General features: G+C 46.0%; 1 protein-coding gene across 5 annotated transcripts in view; it reads right to left on the reverse strand.

Moving 5' to 3' along the window:
- The window catches only part of Pli (E3 ubiquitin-protein ligase pellino), a 119,939-nt gene that overhangs the window by 12,530 nt on the left and 86,957 nt on the right, over positions 1-20,452 (reverse strand). For 4 of the 5 annotated variants that reach the window (XM_055072687.2, XM_055072685.2, XM_055072688.2 and 1 more), the window contains exons 4-9: positions 16,678-16,728; positions 15,906-16,007; positions 11,906-12,106; positions 9,715-9,900; positions 6,897-6,995; positions 4,946-5,164 (exon numbers count right to left, since the gene is read on the reverse strand). In XM_055072687.2, the coding sequence (XP_054928662.1) occupies positions 4,946-5,164; positions 6,897-6,995; positions 9,715-9,900; positions 11,906-12,106; positions 15,906-16,007; positions 16,678-16,728 (858 nt within the window). The remainder of the gene's footprint in view (positions 1-4,945; positions 5,165-6,896; positions 6,996-9,714; positions 9,901-11,905; positions 12,107-15,905; positions 16,008-16,677; positions 16,729-20,452) is intronic. The other variant, XM_050181354.3, reaches the window with a different exon arrangement.

A 20,452-nucleotide genomic window follows, 5' to 3' on the forward strand; every position in this document is an offset into this window, starting at 1 on the left:
TAAAGATCCCCCCTTTTCCTCTGACACTCTTCAGAGAGTTCAGTTCATTCGATACATTGAGCAAGCTGCCCACACAGTTGTCAAGTACATTTTTAACACTCTGGAATGCTTGATTAACAAAATTCATGCTAAAATTAAAATTAGTACACATAGTTTAAACGTTCATCGTACGTTACCCACTACATGCCCCCAAGATGTTTATACCAAATATAAACAAAGTGCCTTAATTAGCCCTCCGAAGAGACCGGGCAAACCAACTACACTCGCACCTCACATCACACAAGAACATAGACAGAAAACAGCTACTATTAAAGAATTAGCTTCGAGGTTCGTAATTAACCTACGCACTTGTAACTTTTGGTGCACATTTCCCATAAAAGGGCACCCAATCATTCGAACTACAGCATTGCTAGCCCTTAGAGCAACAGAAAGCTGAGCTAGTTGGTAAGAGGTGAGGCGCGCAGACAGGATACAAGAGTAGAGAAGTGGACAACACGAACGTCGGCGTTGTGTTGTCCACCTCCCTACTCTTGTGTCCTGTCTACACGCCTCACCTCGTTTTTGCATAATGAATCCTTACCAACTAGCTCAGCTTTCTGTTGTTCTAAGCTTCATTTCTAGTACTCTGAGCCCTTTTCCATGTTCCCCTACTTATCTGCACAATCCTGCTTCGTTAGCTTCCTTAATTGCAACATGTATGTTCGGCGCTAGAACCATGTCGTGGTTTAGTCGTAATCGTGTCAAACGGCGTTCGTGTTGTCCCCTTCTCTACTCTTGTGTCCTGTCTGCACGCCTCACCTCTTTTTTGCATAATTGCTAGCCCTTTAGGTTCCCTCAAGACAGCTGGTAAAGTTTGTAAGCATTTCGAGTATAACATCTCAAAAGAGGCAGAAAATGAACTTCTAATCCACACCCACATCCCATTATTACTCCTGGCACAAGCCTTAACATGTCCTCCATTCTCGGCGAATAATAGTTATAGCAGCTCACTTCACAAAACACAGATATAACGTTTTTGAACAGTTATACAAAGTCGCACTAGCAGCTTGGCTGCAGAACGCAGCCCAGTGCAACATTATTAGATTGATCTGGTGGAATTTTAGCAGGGAATAGCGAGCCGATTTGAACTCGGCACAGTTATCATGCATTCACTCCAATTCCTTCGTCGCTTGAATGTGCCCAAGCGTACCCTGGCATCCTTGCTCGTTACCCAGAAGTGCCTGTAACAGCTGCCACTTTAAACGACATCCCCGTAACCAACCGAGTAACCAACTCTTAGTACAGTCTACACTCATTACAACAGACCCACATACAACAGACTTTCTGATATAACGGACCATATGTCAACCTTAGTTTGCTCTACATATATTATTGATGCAATGAAGTTCGCTTCGAATGGACCATGCTACAATGAACCATCGGCTGCAGCAGACGAAATTAGCAGCAATTTTTGTACAAATTGGGCGTATAAAATGGACTTTGGCTGTGTAGACACAGGCTGACAACTGACTTGCGAGGGTCAGCCAACGATCGTGGCTCAATATCGCGCGAGCGAAGGAGGAAGGTGGGGCGGAAACGCACCGTATACTTTCACGCGCGAGGCAGGCGCGTTTCAGGCGCGAGGGGGGGGGGGAGCGAAAGTGCAGGGAAGGGAGGGCGGGTTACACTCTGGCGGCTGAGCTAACGACATAGCCACCTTATCTTGAAAGTGATCTGCGATGCGAACTAAGTACGTGCCCACGCAGGCCTCCTCTTCAAAACGATCTGCGATGTGGACAAAGTGCGCACAGTGCCGGTAGCTTCGTATGCGGTGTGGACGCTCACAGCTGCTGTCGTGCTTATCTTGCTTAATTTGCTATCACAATCGATGCTTTGTCTTCCGAGCAAAACTGAGACTTCTTTCTTCTTTGTTTTTTACTTTGGATATTCGTCATTCACTCTTTGCAATAAAGTTGTTAGACATCGCGTCGAAAGCTTCGGAAGTGAGATGTTTTGGATATTACGGACATTGGATAAAACAGACGTTTTTGCATTATCAGGGTCCGTTGTAATGAGATTCGACTGTATGAAGTGCCACTACTGTTTATGGTTACCCACATTTGCTCACAAGTAATTCTTTACACAGTCTACGCTCATTACAACGGACCCACGTACAACAGACTTTTGGATATAACCGACCATACTTCAACCATAGTTTGCTCTGCCTATTTTATTAATGCAACGAACTTCACTTTGAATGGACCATGCTACAATGGACTATTGACTACAGCAGATGAAATTAGTGGCAATTTTTTTCGAAATTGGATGTAAAAACATACTAATGCCGTGTCGGTCAGGCCGACAACAGACTTGACCACGCCAGTATCTGGACACTTAAGCCATGGCAAGTTTAAATTGCAGCTGACAACATTGGCTGCCTCTGGCCAAGCCCAGCCTCTAGCCAAACCAGTCTGAGGGCACATTGATCACGTGTGGTATGTTAGCGCTTGTTGACGCCATTTTGTCATGTTCTCGAGCTAGTCAGTTGGGCTAGCCTGCAAGTGCCGACATAATGGCCTCCAAAAAAAACAAGGAAACAAATTTCACTGAGCGACAAGATTAAGATTGTGAATGCACTTGCACCCGGTGAAAAGCAGGCGGACATCGCAAGAACAATGGGACTACTGAAGCGAACCGGGAGTCCGCTTTCTCTCATCACAGTGCTTTTTGAGCTAAATGAATAAAAAGTTCTTGTTTGTTTTAACTTTGGACCTTCATCACTCACTCTTTGCAATAACTTTGCGAGACATAGCAACCAAAGTTTCGGACGTGAGGCGTTCCAGTGCTCCAACCCCATGTCCCGGTGTATCCCACTGGCAAATTGGAATAAGTTATTACTGTGAGAGAGGTGTTGGTATGAATCTGTCAGAGCTAATTGAGGTTCGCAGCGTAGGTGAGGGCAGCAGTGCACTGCACGCAACTCTTTCTGCCAAACGTGTGGAAAGTATGCATACGTCTCTGCATGAATGGTTACCTTTTTTTTTACCTGATGATGTTTCGCGGTGTTCCGGCGGTAGCCTAAACATGCAGCAACTGTTCGACGAGCTTTTGGCGCCTGTTGGATATTACAGACTTCAGATAAAACAGACACTTTCTGTCAGATTATCAGGGTCCAGTGTAATGAGAGTCAACTATATATGCATGCAAACATAGCTAACCTTCACCAGCACTGGCTCTTGAAAGCGGTGGCTATTTCTTTATTTTCATGGCTCGTACACAGTCAAACCTCGATATATCGAACACGGATATATTGAATTATTGCATATATCAAACACTTTCCTATATCACCTGGAAAATCGCATACATTTAAAATTTTTTTTTTTTTCGAACGGGGTCTGGCGTAATATGGATATATTTAACTCCACCACCCCAGACCACGTGCACTCTGTTGACAGGTGGCAAGCTATCCCGCAACACCCTCGAAGATAGCGATGGCGGTGCAGTGGGCGTTCCCGACTGCTGCACACTATAGCTGCACACATCTACCGCACCGAGGGCGCCATATGAACGTAGCACTGTACACACACATGGTGGCTTGGCTAGTTTGGCAATGCCAACGACGTACTGCATTTGCCGCACCGACTCCTCCTCCGTACCACGCTCTGTGCCTGCCGCACGTCGCAAGGAATGGCGGTTTGCTTCTACAAAGACGCGCGATAGCACGTGCTCACTGGGCTCATTCGTAGATGCCATGGCAGACGCCACTTCATACTTTGTTATTGAGAGTGTTCCAAAATACTTTGATTGATGGACGTGGAGATCGCAGCGGAAGTAGCAGTCAAACGACGATGCTGCCGAGGTTGATCCCGCAAGCGTTGATGTTGCCCCGGTCTCAACCTCAACTGAGGCATAGCTGCTTTGGCCCTTCTACGCTGCTACTGCGGCGTAATAGAAGGCACCGGCCTATCGCTTTTCGATTATTTAGACTATGTTGAAGATGCCATGGTTAAGCATGCAGCTACCAATAAGAAGCAGGCTACACTGCTGCAGTACTTTCATCCAAAGAAATGAATACTTTGTGTGAAGCTTCAAGTGAGTATTCACTGCACCACATGATTCATTGATTTGTATAAGTCTTTTATGTGATTTTATACGTCGAATTCTGGCTATATTAAACTATTTCACTATCACTGCGCTGTTCGGTATGCTGAGATTCGACTGTATCATGCCTGGGAGCACCTGCATATTGAACTCCGCAGTTTATAAGGATGTCAATATTTCGAGATAAAATGTATGAATGCATAAGTATAACTGTACTGTTGCTGCTCAAGGGAACGGCGTGGCAGTGAATCGGCATTGCTTGCCATCTGCATAGTCGAACTTTCTCCACCAAGGAAGTTACGACGGCAGTGCCACTAGTTCCAGCGCCCACCCTACGGTGCAGGTTTTTCCAGCGGAGGTGAGAAACTGAGCTGGTTCCACTAACGTTTGGAGAAAATACCAGTAGGCACACCAACAAACACTGATGTGTTGTAAGAGAGGCCATTGCTGCTCTATGCTTTGCTCTCACTTACCTCCAATATGAGGACCTTAAATGCCAGAATACAAAATTTCGAAAGGATAGCAAAGGTACACAAGGGCTCTCTTATGAAGCAAAACACAATGGTGTCAAGGACAATTCCTTGAACCCCAGGGGTAGGCACTGCAGAATTCATGCTGAAGAAATTCAAGGCGTTCTTGTTAAACAAGTTCAAGGCCATCGCAAAGCATATTGGGGAAAAAACAAAAAGCGCACAGGACACAACGCTAGCGTCGTGTCCTGTGTGCTTCTGTATGGTTTTGAAAATTGGTTCCTCAACATCCACGGGTGTTCAAAGACTGTCACAGACCCTTCACGGCGTAGTTAGCAGCACAATACAATAGCAAACAATTACGTAAAGAGTCGGTCCACGGAGTGAGCACGCACCTTGAGGCACATCGGGCAGGTGCGCACATTGGAGGCCCCCTCAGGGAGTCCCCAGTGGTGCAGGCCCTGGACGTGGCCACAGTGCAGGTACACGTACGGCTGCTTGTCCCCCTGGCTCAGGGTGGCACGGCTCGCAATCACCAGGGTGTTCAGACCCACGGGGCATTGGGGGCGGCCCGCGTTCAGCTCCTCCACGCGTGCCTCCAAGTGCTGCTTCGTCTGCCCAGCAGCGACGGAAAAAAACGTTGCAGTTTCATTTCGAGGGCAAAGCATTAATAGAGACAGCAATTTATTAGACAACTACACGAAGTAACGTTCATAGTTGCTATCAACCGTACAAATTGCAGTAAACATTCACTTACTAAGTAAACAAGTGTGCTGTAGCAAGCCCGAAAAACTAACACAAACATATTCAAATTGATGATCACGAGCACTCGCTGTCACAACACCTGGCGCAATGAGTGCCGGCTGAAGGGAGCGCAGGTGCTTATACAAATCCCGAAAGCAAAGATTTCAGGCTGCTGCTTGCTTCCTCATTTCAACTGTGCAGTCTCCGAAACTCGGATAACGTGACCTACAACACTAGACGTGTGGGAAAATGACACACGTCAATCCACCTTGGCTCACCTTGGCATGCTTGCCCTCACACTCGCAGTTCACGTAGCCACCAACACGGCACTCGGGCCACTCGTTTTTCTCGCACTTCACCTTTACACACAACAGCATAGCAGCCCTGGCAGCGAAAACACACCTCGAGTGTCCCTATAATTGTTATCATAGTAAGTCCAAGTTAAGACTTCGACAATATCGGCACGTATGCACCTGCTACTACCTGAATGCCTTGTTCCAGTTCACTGCTCAATTTCATGCACCCACATGCTCAGGACTACAAAGGCACAGAAAGTGATAAGCTTCTCCGTAGAACCTCCCGCTGCTTCTGCTGTTGCTTCACTGTCGCTTTGTTCACGTTCACCCGTGCCGCACATTTCAACTGCTTTGATTGGGTCTGCTCGACTAGTCATAATTTCCACCAGAAAGAGTCATGCACAATGAAAAATCTTCACGCAGACTAGCACAGATCACGGACCTCTCCCAAAACACATCTAATATTCAAGAAACTGAACACTGGTGCATATTCAACAGGAAATTCAAACTATTCGAGGAATTACTGGTTCGCATACTCGTTGCTAGATTCAATTAACTGCATTCATTTCTTTCACTGCACACTCCTATGGTCGCCAAATTTGACCAGCATTAATTCAAACCACTGCATATGCTACGCATTCTGCTTAATTTTGACCATCTTGGATCTCGATTTTCACCGCCTGGATTTTCGTAGGCCTCTGCATCTGAACGGCCGAATGCGACCAGCAAGCGACTTCATCATGCCCATTACAGGCATGAGTGCTTTGGTGTTAGAATCCAACAGACAGCTGCCACTAATGTTGCAATTTCCTTCTCTTCAAGGTTCTGATGACACAGCTACAATAAAATCCACTAGAATGCACCAAATTTTTTTTTCCTTTACTCCCACTATATGTCCATGAAGAAGAAATTTGGGTGAAGGTATCCTAAAAGTCCACTACCAGCTATCATTCCATTTTCACCCCAAAACCTACCTACTCGAAGAAAATCCGTTAAACTGACAACACCTCAAAAGCGAAAAAATGAAGAGCCATAAAGCTGGAGCGCACACACACACACTCACTCGCACACACACACACACTCACACACTCACTCACTCACTCACTCACACACACACACACACACACACACACACACACACACACACACACACACACACACACACACACTCACACACTCACACACTCACTCACACACACACACACACACACACACACACACGCACACACACGCACACACACGCACACACGCACGCACGCACGCACACACACACACAGACAAAAGAAGTGGCAACCTATCTACCCACCGGTGACTTCAGGAGTCCCTCGGCCGACCGAAAGAGGAGTGTAGCTCCGCAGAGGTCAATGAGCGAGCCGTCTCGCAGAACGTTCGTCTCGTCGTCAATCTGGACAGAAAGCACAAGAGAGTGCAACATGAGCCTGCTTCCGAGATCAGCTCAGAGGCATCCTCAAACACAAGAACCTCGCCACATACGAGGCTGCAGCAACGAGCTCGCCACAGAGTGCACCATGTCAAGCCTGGCTCGCTAGGACTGTGTGGCATCGTCGCGGGGCAGAAAACAACATGCAATCGTTTTCAACGATGTTGATGTAGTTACGCACACTTAACAGGCTTTGTTTAAAGGCCTCATAACTGTAGTGTAAAGCGCAGGGATAAATGGCTTCCCTGGCTATAGGCACAGGCTCGTCAGACCCAAACTTCGCACAGAAGTAACATTTCACATTGAATTTTGGTTAATATCCTTCCAAGGCTCAGTATTTGCTTGTTTTACCCAGAATAAATCTATTTTCATAGCACCTGCTACAGAGCAATACCAAAAAATTATTGTCCCAGTGAAGGTATGGCCACACTGTACATCACTGTCGGAAAGAAATAAGCCACGTGCCGTTTCCCTCCCTAACAACGAGAGAGGATACCATGGTTCCTATACAGTGAAATTTTTTTTTTTTATTTACTCGCAATGAAGAGAGCAAATACTGCACTCAAGCACAGTAACTACCAAATGAAGTATGCCCCGAAATGCTCCATGCAGGTGAAATCTGAGCATACATGAGCCTACTGTGCAGCTGCAAGAGGCCTTTACCCTAAACCTGTACAGTCAGCTCCCAATAATTCCAAGTCGTCTAATTGAAATTTTTGGTTAATTAGAAGTGAAGGACTGGGATCCACCAGTTTTGCATGCAATTCTGTATAAAAACTGCTCGATCATCCGAGGTTAGAAGCTCATAATATTGGTTAATTAGAAGTTATTCATCAACACAGAGTCTCGAGACGACCATAATTTTTGAATGAAATGCGCAATTTTTCAAGTGACAAAGCAACTCCGTGTATCAAACCAGTGTCATCAAAGCAGGTGACGTTTACAACTTGCGGCTCCTACCGCACGCTTGACCTGGTGATGAAAGTCGAAGTCTTGGAATAATTTGACAAGGGTGACGAGGGAGGCCCCGCCAAGCAAGAAATTGCACGGATGAATGGCATTAAGCCTAACACACCATCGAACTTCATAGGGAACAAGCACTCGATACTGGATGCTCTTGAGAATGACTCATTCAAGATGTCCAGGAAGCGAATGAACACTGGCGGCCGGCCCAGAGTTAGAGAAGGCACTCTTGCTTTCGATGAAAGAAGCACCAGCGCAACAAATTTCCTCTCAGCAGTGAGGCAGTTGCGGCAAAAGCTTTATTGCTTGCAGCAATGTCGTGGGTCAACAACTTTGTTTCTTCTGATGGATGGCTGACAAGCATCAAACAACATCATGATGCAATTTTCAAAAGCATGTGTACAGAGAAGGCATCAGTCAACCAGGAAACATGCACAACATTGAAAGCAGAAAAGCTTGGCGAGTACCTCAATGGCTACCAACATTCTAGAAGACATCTTCAACGCAGATGAAACTGCGCATTATTATAGGCTACTACCAGAGAAGACGCCGACATTCAAAGACGATGATTGTGCTGGGAGCACAACGGAGCAAAGAAAGGGCGTCAGCTACGATCGCGGCAGACGTAACTGGCACTGAATGATGTGGCCTGCTTCCGATTGGGAAGCCAGCTAAGCCTAGATGTTTTAAAGGCGTGAAGACGCTCCCTGTAAACTATGCACCGAACAGGAAGACGTGGATGACGTCCGACATTTCCAAGGAGTGAATCAGAAAACTGAATCGCAAGTTCGGGTCATCGAACTGCAAGGTGCCGTTCCTTGCGGACCAGTGCAGTGTCCACATGAACATGTCAGCCTTGAGTGCTGTTCGTCTAGCATACTTGCCTGCAAACATGACGTCAGTGTTGAATCCCATGAACCAGGGCATAATGAAAGATGTAAAGGTGTTGTACAGGCAGCATCTCGTCGAGTGCATGATTTTGTGTGTGGACAACTCCTCACAATACAAGCTACTCAGTTGCATCCACATGCTAGAACGAGCTTGATGCTGCGTGAAAGAAGAGACCATTGCCTACTGCTTCAGCGGATGCTCCTACCTGCCTGCTGGGGGAAGCACAAACAAGAGAGCAGCGACAGTAGTTTTGGCGACGCTCTTGGTGACATTAGTTTTGAAGAGTTCGTCACTATGGACGGCACAGTTGAAACATGCGATTCACTGGTGGACAGTGAAATTGTGCAGCTTGTTTGGCTCCGTGAATCTCTTCGTGAGAGCGACATTACCGACAATATTGAAAACGAGCCGCAGCCAAGGGCTGCTGATGTAACAGCGGGCCTCGCACTGGCACAGTGGTTTCTTGCTGGTGAAAATAACATGGAGCACTTGGACACGTCTACTGCTTGAAAAACTTGCATTCCACAGATAGATTTAACAAGCAAAAGAAGGCGAATAAGGGAGACTACTTTTTCTAAGAACTTGGATTCGAGACTAATCAAGGTGCTTCCTTTTTTTCTTTCTTTTTTTTTACTTTTTGCTTGATTGGAAGTATGTTTAATTCAAATTTTTTTTCAGTCCCTGTGAACTTCGTATTAACAGGAGTCGACTGTACTCCTTACTTCTGGCGCACCTGATTTTTTTAAATGGAAGATTACAAACATTTATGCAGCCACTTATAATGCATACACAAAGAAGGAAGACGCAAGTCCCAAAAATCCATACACACCCTGACACCCTTCTTGGGGGCCGATCGGGACTCGCGGATGGCGTACACGTTGCCACCGACGGACACCTCGCGCCAGATTCCGGGTGTCGCACCACCGCAGAAAGACCCTTGCGGGTGCATGATGAGGACGCCATTGGTCGTCAAGCCGTCTATCTCACCGTCCTGCTGCCATTTGGTCGCTTTCTCCTGCATGACAACAAAAGGTAAACAACAGGTGAGGAAGAGCTCACACATGATGCAGTGAGTGGCCTACCTATCTGGTCTGACAGATTTTTAACAAGCCACGGACTGCAGACGGATCATGGCTGTCATCGCTAGCCGAACCTATGTCCACTGCAGGACAAAGGCCTCTCTCGGTGACCTTCAATTACCTTTGCCTTGCACCAACCAATTTCGTTCTATGCATGCAAACTTCCCAGTTTCATCACAGCACCTAATGAACCTGCCTGCCTGTGAACATTAAAATTTGTAAAACTCCAATGGAACCAACACAAATGAAAAGGGGGGATAACCCACATTTTTAAAACTTCGCCTTGAGCAGAAGCATTCAGCAGAAGACACACTTTATTAAATAAGCTACGATTAACCTCTGGACGCAGCACACAAGTGGAAGAAAACTTCGAACAACAAAATCTAGCAAGCAACACCTTGTATTTAGATCTTTACAGCAACTTTCCTGTTATCTGCTTCAGAAACTTGTGTGTACCAACTTGCTCCAAGCAAGTTGTACTACTCTGGCATGCTTTCACCGTCAGAATATACTTGCACGACAGAAGGGTCACAGACAGGCGAGCGGAACTTTCTTTTGCAAACAGAATTTATATTTTGCAATACCTGGCGGTACATTTGTAAATCGTAGAATGAGCCCAAGTTTGTAAACATTACATAAAATCGAGGAGGGCTGGTAGGTATGCACCTAATGCTATGTCGTACTCACATGCATTTCCCCTTTCCCCTCCCTTCGCATCTGCACTGTTACTCTTCACAGACCAGCAGTCACCTGCTCGAATCATCTCAGCCTCTTTGTTTCAACTACTAGAATATCAGCTACACTTTTGTGACATACACCATACGTCGATGACAGGGCAGTTGCAGCCGCGCAGAAACCTTGGCTGTGCAGCAAATGTCCACCGCTAGAAGCCAGAACAGAAAAGCACAAAGCTACTCATAAATTCAATGCCATCAAAGAAACAACAGGTGGGTGCCTCAACAAGAGGAACGAAAAGAAGACCACAACAACAACCAAAACTTATCAGAAAATCAACACGACTCAAGTGTGATGAAGAAGCGAAAGCTTGCAGTCTAACAACGACTGTCGATGGACAGCTTAGGCACAGGTCAAAATTGTTAAGCTGAAGAAGAGCACAAGAAAGACATGGATGAGACAGATAGGAGGAAGTTCTTGACTAATGAAGACACGATTTCCATGGTTAAGGTATTGTTGCTGGCATAGAGAACCAAAGGGTGCTCAAAGACTGAAATGTAGCCTCACTTCGAGCAATTTGCTGACAAACGCAAATTAGAGATGCTATTATAATGCTTTAAGCAATGATCACATAGAAAGCACACACTGAGGCTAGTGTCCTATCTGCCCAATGTGTGCCTTGTTGCAGGAGAAAGGTAGCAACATTACAACTGTAACATTTATGTTATATACTGACAGTAGCTGAACCACATATTTTTAAATAACCTTTCTGTTATATCTTCAATTTGGTTCTTTGTAGTAAGTGTCGTTAACCTGCAGTCCGTAAGTTGCATGCTCACAAATGAGTTTTATAAATTTGCATTAGTGCTCAGACTGCTTTCTTACTTGTCTGTTCTGTGTGCTTCCTTACCATGGACTAAAAGAATAGTTAAAGTTCTAGAGTAAACTGTCCTTGCCAAGCTGGTGTTGCAAATAAAAGCAGGTGTACTATAAAAGCTGAACACTGCTAACATAATAAATTTTACTCCTGTAGTATCTTGACACCAGGGTCACGATAGTATAAAGCTATTCCACTCTGTTCTTATTCCAAATCTGCCATTGCGTCTTCTACCTGTTTGAGTCTCATCGAAAATCGCTGTGTTGTGTCTGCGCCCAAGTATTCGCCAAACAACCCAAACCAGCCTTCTGCTGAAGACTAAAGGATGGCTGCAAAAGACAGTGGTTCCCTCGTGCAATGCGACAACCCCCGCATGGCGTCCCACTCACCCCGAGGAAGATGTTTCGGGAGGAGTCGAATCCGGCGGCAAACACGCACGAGCGGTGCGAGCGGTTGCGCTCGCACAGGATGCGGCAGGCAAAGCGGGAGATGGTGCTCTGGGCGACCCTACAGGCACCCGCCTTGTTGTCCCCACCGGCCACCGTGTCCATCACCACAAAGTCGATGGGACTCTCCGAGGAGCGGCCAATCTGAAACAGAGGGCACACAACAACACTCGTCACCCAGGAAGGGCAAGGCACGCGCTCACAATAAAAATGCATACTCTAGAACTGTTCGAAAAGAGCCGACATACAAGCCAATTGCAATACAGTCGACTTCTGTTATTTTGACCCCAATGGGAGCAACCAAACCGATCAATTTATCCCATGGGTTGGACTAAATTAGAGGTGGAAAACACCGCTGCCTCCATAAAAGCACTACAATCAAACCTCGACATAAAGAACTTGGATTTAATGAAATTCACTTTGTGACGAACTATTTTCATTTTCCGATATTAGTTGAATTGAAAACCGTGTATTTTTCCCGATTTAACGAAGTAGTTTCGTGACACGGTTTCTATTTAACAAAGTTCTTGGTCATTTCGAGCATGCACTTGGAGCCTGTGTAGCTAGTGAATCTAGTAAAAAATAACTGAAAAGATATCCTCCGAGGTAAGAGTTATTTCAAGCTTCCTTCTTGGTGAAAAGTTCCAGTAGCAAAAAAACTCCGTCAAAGCACGCATGCCAGAACGCAGTTGGAAGGAAACGCAGCTGCTCCATTTGCCGCGTTGGTAAACAACTTGCCCCGGCAGGCAGCTCGCAGAAATACTAGAGCTGAGGATTCCTTCTGCGCAAAGGGTATGGGGAGAGTGTAAACATGCGGTAACGTGATCATCAAGCACTCATGACGGAGGAGGTGGGAGGGAAGCGGGCGGGGGGGGGGGGGGGGGGGCAGGAACGCGCGCTTATCTGCCTTCACCTCCTAGTGCACGCGTCAGTTCTGCGCAGGCCACACGCCGTATCTTGGAGGTAATCACTCCATGGCAAGCCAAAATGGATGGTGCCTTTGCACGCATTTTGCTGTGCTAGCGTATCTAACGTGTTGGCAGTCCATAATCTCAAGTTGCCAAAACACTGTGCAAAGCACTCACTCACGTTGCGACTGGGAGTTTGCGGTCATCGAATGAGATCTGTCATCGGTAAAGCTACGAACTGTACTTCACGCAGTTGTCCCTTTGCCATCGCTATAAATGCTCTGGCTTTTTGGCAAAACTCTGACTACATTTTCTCCTTTCCTTTTTTTTTTTTTTTTTTTTTTTTGACAGTGCGAATATTAGTATCTTTTCACAATTTCGGCTTTAATGTGTGGATGCCGGCTGCATGCGCTAAGCACGGTCAGCTATAGCTTCCAAGACTTGCGGTGCCGCACGATGCAGCAAACGCTAACCTTGGACACCGTGAGCCACGTCGATGCACTGCTCTCTGTGCGATCTGCACCGCACGCGTCGGCGCTCACAGCAGCACTATTATGGCCCAACCTTCTTGCAATTTGTCTATACAAACATGACAATATCCACTAGGAATGCCCTGCGAAATTGCGAAGTCGTCTTTAATGTGGGAAAGCTTTCCTAAATTGCGAATTTCGTTCATTTGAGGTTTTAAACAAATTGTTTTTGCTGCAAGTAGAAGTTTGTTATATTGAGGTTCGACAGTATTTACTATGGGTGTGCGAATACTCAAATATCACTGAATCGAATCGAACATCTACTATTCGAATATTTGGTACAGAGGCTCGCGCTGTGTCGCACGCGCCATGGACTTGCTCGTGCTCGATGCCGCGCTAACGAGCACCTCGTTTCATTGTTTTCTGTGCAAAAGGGGCGTGCCGCGGACGGGCCACGCGTTCCATGGCAACCTTTCATTGGATAGAAATCTCCGCTTTCCAGTTTTCCACTGGAATACAGAAGGGCTTTTCCCATCTTTGAGGCAGTTGGGTTATTGTAAGGTCAATCTGCACGACAGACGACCACGCGGACCGCGCATCACGTGACTCGACCGCCGCTCCGTGCATAGCCGTCGTTGGTACTGCGCGGGTTGACCGCAGCATCGTTTTGTCACCGAAAAAAAAAAAAAAGTTCTGAAATCAAAATGGTTACCACTAACTTTCACGAGGTAACCTTCCCTACATCTGCTGTCCGGACAAATGTGTGCAGCCGGGCAGTCGGTGCACTAGTCACGACACTTAAGCTCCTGCAGTTTAAATTCGAAGCTACAGACTTGTGGCAGGACACTCGAAGCTAGAGAAAGAGACCGATGTACCCCTACGAATGGCACCAGAAAAAAAAAGGAGGCCGCCTTTATAATGCGTCGCAAAAATGGCAGCCAATTGTGAGCAGCTTTGTTGCCATTCTGTGCACTCGTTTTCGTTTGCAAGGCTGTTTCAGCCTTCCGAACATCACACGGCTGCTGCGAATACAGTGGACTCCCTTTAAACAGAACCTGAAGGGACCAGGGAAATTGGTTCTGTTTATCAGGAGTTCCATTTACCGAGAGACAAAGCTGAATACAATTGCATGAATACAAAGCCAGCCAACCATGAGGATGGTGCTTCCTTTAAGTGATTTCCGTTTATAGAGATTCCACTATAGACTGGCATCAATTCGGCACGAAACTGTAAATTTAGTTGCTGATGCCCAACCAAGCAGCGCCAATTTTGGCCCAACAGCTAGGGAGTGCGGCCATGACAAAAATTTGCTGATGGCCGGTGCGGTAGTGGGCCACAAGTCATCGCGAACTGCTTGCTGTTAATATGTTCATACTCTGCTCATCAGCGATCGGTCCCAAGGTCAGGTGTAAGAGCTAGACAGCTGTTGAACAGCATTAATTTTGTCGCCTTGTCCGCAGAACACGCGACAATGCTTTTGCGTCCAAACAATGAAGTGAGACACTTGACGCTTACTTGCTTGCCCGGCATCGAGCAAGAGAGTCTGCGCGTATGACATGTGGCACTGAGCAGGTCTCTACGCCAATTACGCTGAATATTCGCAAGATCTAATAATAGATATTCAATTCATGAATCTGATTGTTCGAACCTGCACTACTCTATTCAATTTGGCAATATTCAAGCATCAAATCATACACCTCCTTGAAAATCCTTGAATATGAAAAAAAAAAAAGTTATTCAAGGGCCGTTAAAGCTCCTTGAATATGCATGTGCTCCTTTAATTTCTTGAAAACTGGGTTTGGGGGTGGCTTTTCAACATTAAAAGTAACAAACTTTGCATAGGAGCTATGTCATGCACAATCCCTATCAACAAACAGTCCAACATATTTTCTTTTGAGAGTGTCAATAAGCAATTACGATATGATGTGCCCACAGCCACCAACAACAGACTTGTTTAAATCTCCATTGCCATTGTGAAGGTAGATAAACCTCGATCAAGCGACCAAGCCGTGCCACTGTTTTGTTGCTTTGCTAGTTGGTTCCCCCCAGCCATCGTGGCTCCTTTTTGAGTCCTAGGCTCTAGAAATGCTGGTGGAAAGCAAGTTTGTGTCATTTGGCTTTCACATGCCAAATAATTTTGGTGGAAGTCGGACACAGCTAACCATCATGCCAGATGGCGACCAACGTTATTACAATGGGAAAGTCAACTTCGAAATGTGACCTGAAGAGCTTGAAGCGTGCGGTCAACTAAGCAGCTCCTTAGCCTTAAGAAATGCAGCTAAGAGAAGGTAAGTAGATGTTTTTGTTTGTTTCATTTTTCTTTTCCATTTTTTCATACTATTCTCGTCGTCATTGACTAAGCATCAGCTAACTAGAAATTTTCTCCTTATCAATGCATTCCACAAGCATTCTTGTTACAGAGGAAAAAAAAGTTGTTTTTCAACAATTGGCACTGGCACTTCCATTCACCTTTATTTCCACAAAGCTTTATATCCACGAAGCTTTTGCATTGCTAACTACCACAAAGCCAGAGCAAATGAATTTTTAGAAAGAAAGCATGCCCACCTGGAACAGGTCCGTTTCCTCGTCGAGCACATACTCCACGATGACCGCTTGCGTCCGCGATAGCGTGTACGAAATGGAGTGCTGCTTGCTGTCCAGCACAGCCTGCCACATCGCAGAAGGTCAACAGTCAACATCTTGACAAGTGGCAACAAGCTCACAAGGTCAAATTCAAAAAAAGCAAACGCCTCCTATGCACTATTACAACAGGCAGAATGGTGATTACAGTGACATTCTGGCACATAGTGACTGCGAAACATTCAGGGAAGGGGGATGTACGCAAAAAGTCAGCAATCCACAGTTCACAAGGTGCAAGTGAAACACACCTTAGCATCATAAGAATACACAGGTGTAGAGTTTTCTACAATATTACTTAAGAGAGAAATCTGGTGCCACCGGTTATGCAAGTTTCTTAACGGGTGCTGTGCTGCCTTGCGAATGCTGGGTTATGGGTGTGCGAGGCTTGTATTGAATGTAGCTCGACTTAAACAGTCATTTCTGCATATGTAATGCTTTCCTAGAATAAAATCATTATATGAAGCTGTTTGCTTGCCCGTAATACATCTTTCTTTATTAGGGAGTTTTAGAAATAGCATCCCCAAGCGGTGTCTTCAACATCCTTTGTACGCCTTTTGCATTTCTTTTGCCCTCTCCTTGGGTTCTTTTGTGCGCCTCCCCTATCTTTGAGTCTCCTATTTGTAAAACTCCCTAATGTTTGCTCAGATTCAATACAACAAGCAGAAAAAAAAAAACAGACGACAAACTAACCCACCACCATGAGTGCAGACCGTGTAGTCTTTCCTCCAACTTTAGTGGCCTGCCGGTACTGTTCACGTTTGATATAATTGCATAAACCAGCATAAGCTCTCATTGCTCAATAAAAAGTATAGATGCTAGAATAGCGAAATTTTCAAATCAAATGCAAGTATTAGAGAAAGAAGCCCTTCAAATACTGAATGGAATACCAAATATTCCCCATGTTTAAAGGGACCCTGAAACAATTTTGACTATATTGTACAAACATGCCGAGTTATTCGGGTACGTCCTGATGAAGTGACACATTTAAGTTCTCCGCATACAGCACATAATTTATTTTAAGGTTTTAAAAATGTTTATTGCTACCGATCACAGCAGCGCCGCTTCCCCGAGTTTTTAGCCACCCCCCTCACAACTGACATATGTAGCCCAGTTGACGTCAGTTCGGCAAGCTATCCGAGTGGCTATTGAGGTTGTGTAATCGATAATTTTTCCAGCTTTACGGTGCACAAATGTTATTCATAATAGTTGCAATGTAGGTAACGCATTTCTATTGAAAAAGAGTAACAGAAAGCGAACAGACTACAATTTATCACTGCACTACACAGCAAGTGCCGTCTGTTTGTGTTACAGCATTTTCAGAGTTGACGCGAGCTACACATTCAGTGTTGGTTGCGAGCTTTCTTTTCTCAAGCACCATGGATTGCCCTTCTTACATTGTGGGCTGCAAATCTAGCCACCAGCGACATGTCAAGCTGTGACATCATGTCCCTCTGCGACGCAACATGCGAGCAGAGGCTGCACCGCATCGAGCTGTCAGCATCTGATTGGTGCCAGCAACTACATGTTTGTGGCCATCACTTCAAGTGAGAGAATTGCTACTACTACAATAGAGAGTTTTAGCATGCCCGGTATTAGGGTAAGTGCAAGCAGATGTTTTGCTGGGTGAACAGAGGCACTAATGTGAACGACCTGCACGGTGCAGCCACCTGATGGCACAGACCTCGACCAGGCAAGCACAGAGCACATATAGCAGTAACCAAGTCTATTCTACTTTGCTGCCGGTGTAAATTTTCAGCATTAGCGTAATCACGAACACATTGTCTTTTAAAAACAATGCTTTTCTTTGCAAACATTGCTGGGTTTTGTCACCATAGGAGCTGCGTGGCTGTTCTGTCGCTGAATAGGCCAACCAATCACTGCGGAGGAGGCGAGCGTCACTGCCGCTGGGTTCTATGAAAGATCACCAGATGGCTCTGGTCTCTACGCATCTGTGGCAGTACCAGCCGTGTGGGGAAAAGAAAAAGAAACAAACAAACCAGAAAGCTGACTTTTCGTCACGGAGCAAGAAATATCCGTGCTTTTCGTGCACCCGTGGCTGCACGGTAACGAGGAAGAAAACGCTTCCTGCGGACAGAATGGATTCTAATTGCACCACGTACGTATGTGCACGCTGCCTCTGAAACCATGATGCGTACAAGGCGTACGTCGTACTCACTAGTAATCAGAAATTCTGCTTAACAAAAGGCTCGGCATAATTTGCACGCACTCGCACTTGTGTGCATGTGTTTATGTGCGTGCACATTTGCATGCACACGGGGACTTGTGTTTCGACTTTTTACGCACTTACACAAAGCTTCAGTATAGATTCCAACTCGCAAGATCTGCTGCATTTTTTTATATGTTAAAAACATTTTACACTTGGTTACAAGAATATTAGCTCTGTGTTTGTTTGGTTAAGCTCTGCACCACCAGGTGGCTGCACCATGCTGGCCACTCACGCTTACGCTAAGGCCCCTTCATCACAGCAGTAGTAGTATGGAGAGATCTTAGTTTATGCCTCTGCCCGTCCGTCAAAATGTCCAGCTCACCTGCAGTTACCAGAACACCCAACATACTTGGCGCTGCAACAGAATGCTCGTAACGCACGCTGCTTGAATCGCTCTCATTCGGAATCGATGGCGAGGTGGCTAGCAAAGAGGTCAGAGAGACTTCACACGCTGGCTCCAAGACAACCGGAAGTAGACGACTTAACGTCACATTCATGACACAGAGCCAGTCAAGGCGGAGCTTAGCCCCGATCACTCGGCGAACGACTTGAGAAAAAAAGCATGGCTAGGGAGGAGAGTAACTTGTAATCGTCCACGGCTCTCTTCGTTTTACTGTAGCTGTACCCTACGCGTCTACAAAACTTTTCCGAACCGTTTCAGGTAACCTTTAAATGAAGTGAAATAGAAAGATTTGGTCGACCCATTAAGAGCAAAAGTCTGATTTACACTACATTTACACAGGTCAATTGGAAGGCTTGTAAATAAGAAACAGAAGAAAAGTGATCATATCTTGTGCACCACGACAATAACAGTAATGAAAGAAAGGAAAAGTACATCATGAGATGCACATGGTACAGCAGTTCATGTTGGAGAAGCTAAGTGCAACGCTACACAACTGCACAGTGTTCTAAAGGAATCCAAGCATGGTGAGAATGGCAAAATAATGTAAAACCTTGTTAATCCAACCCTCATTATTTTGGAAAATTCCATACGGACCTGCCCTCCGGTCCAAACAATCCCATTCACTATTTATGAGTGTCAAACTCTCGTGAATTCAGGCAACTGGCCACACACCGGTTAAATTGGATGACCCTCGAAACATGCCAAGCCCGCAGCCCTGCAGACATGCGACTCGAAGGAGCAAAAGCGGCAGCACCATCCAACAGAAACTAAGCGGCAGAGTCAGCATAACCATAGCAATCCACAGGAACCATATGCAACCAACAGGAGCACTACAACACTTCGCACTACTGCTGAGCATGACTCGTATTGGCTGGGTCCTCACAGCACCTCCAAAACTATGGCCTCGCCGCCACCTATGACCGTGTCGATAGCAACCATGGGTTTGCGCGCAGCAGTTGTGGCAAGCACTGGTTCCGTTTTGACTCGGCATAAGGCGGGTACAATATCACAAACCCAGCGGAAGCCATCAAGGATGAGCACATTTCTACCACAGGTAGCATGCGGGCCACGAAGCCCACCGGCAACATCACCACGAACGGACAATTCGTTGCCTACTGGTTAAGTGGCTAAAAAAGTAATCGGGATGTGTCCGCAGTAGTGAAAAGTATGTCTATTCGGATGAACACTCGAGTCCCGCGCAGTGGGCACACTGAGGAAACCTGCGAGGTCCTCGCCACTGCAAACGCTAATGAGTCACAAGATGTTGAGAATAGCAGCACATAAAGCCACAGGCCATCTCGGCCTTTGTAGTCTTTGTGCCTGCCCCAGATTACCTCCAAGACAGGGCCTCCCTATCTCGAAGGTAATCTGCGCATGGCGCTCAGCTGCGCCATTCGCGGCAACGGCAAGACTACTGCGCTCACCTGCCTTACCTCCTGCCACTCAGTACATGCTCCTACCCACCCTCCTCTAGCCTCCTCCACCCCACCTTTCACATACAACACTGAGTGAGCGGGAAGACGGCGCCCATCAAGCCACCATCCTTCTTGGCTCACCCTCTCAGGCTTTCCCTTGCGCCTACAGCAAACACTACCACATGGTGCGTTAGGACCATTTCTCACTTGGGAGTGTTCATGGAAAAATCACGCTGATGATGAAAATTTGCCTGGAGCGTCTTTATAATTGCTACCACAATAATAAAGTCATTTGAAGTAGCAAGCATTTGTTTATTATTTTCTTGATACATTCAATATTTCAACATTCTGCTATTCAGACAGTGTTTCCAGTCCTGTGAGATTCTAATTAATGATGTTTTATTGCAATGTGCTTTTCCCAAATCAA

Source organism: Dermacentor andersoni, chromosome 7 (genome assembly GCF_023375885.2).
Source record: "Dermacentor andersoni chromosome 7, qqDerAnde1_hic_scaffold, whole genome shotgun sequence".
In the NCBI taxonomy this organism is placed as follows: Eukaryota; Metazoa; Arthropoda; class Arachnida; order Ixodida; family Ixodidae; genus Dermacentor; species Dermacentor andersoni.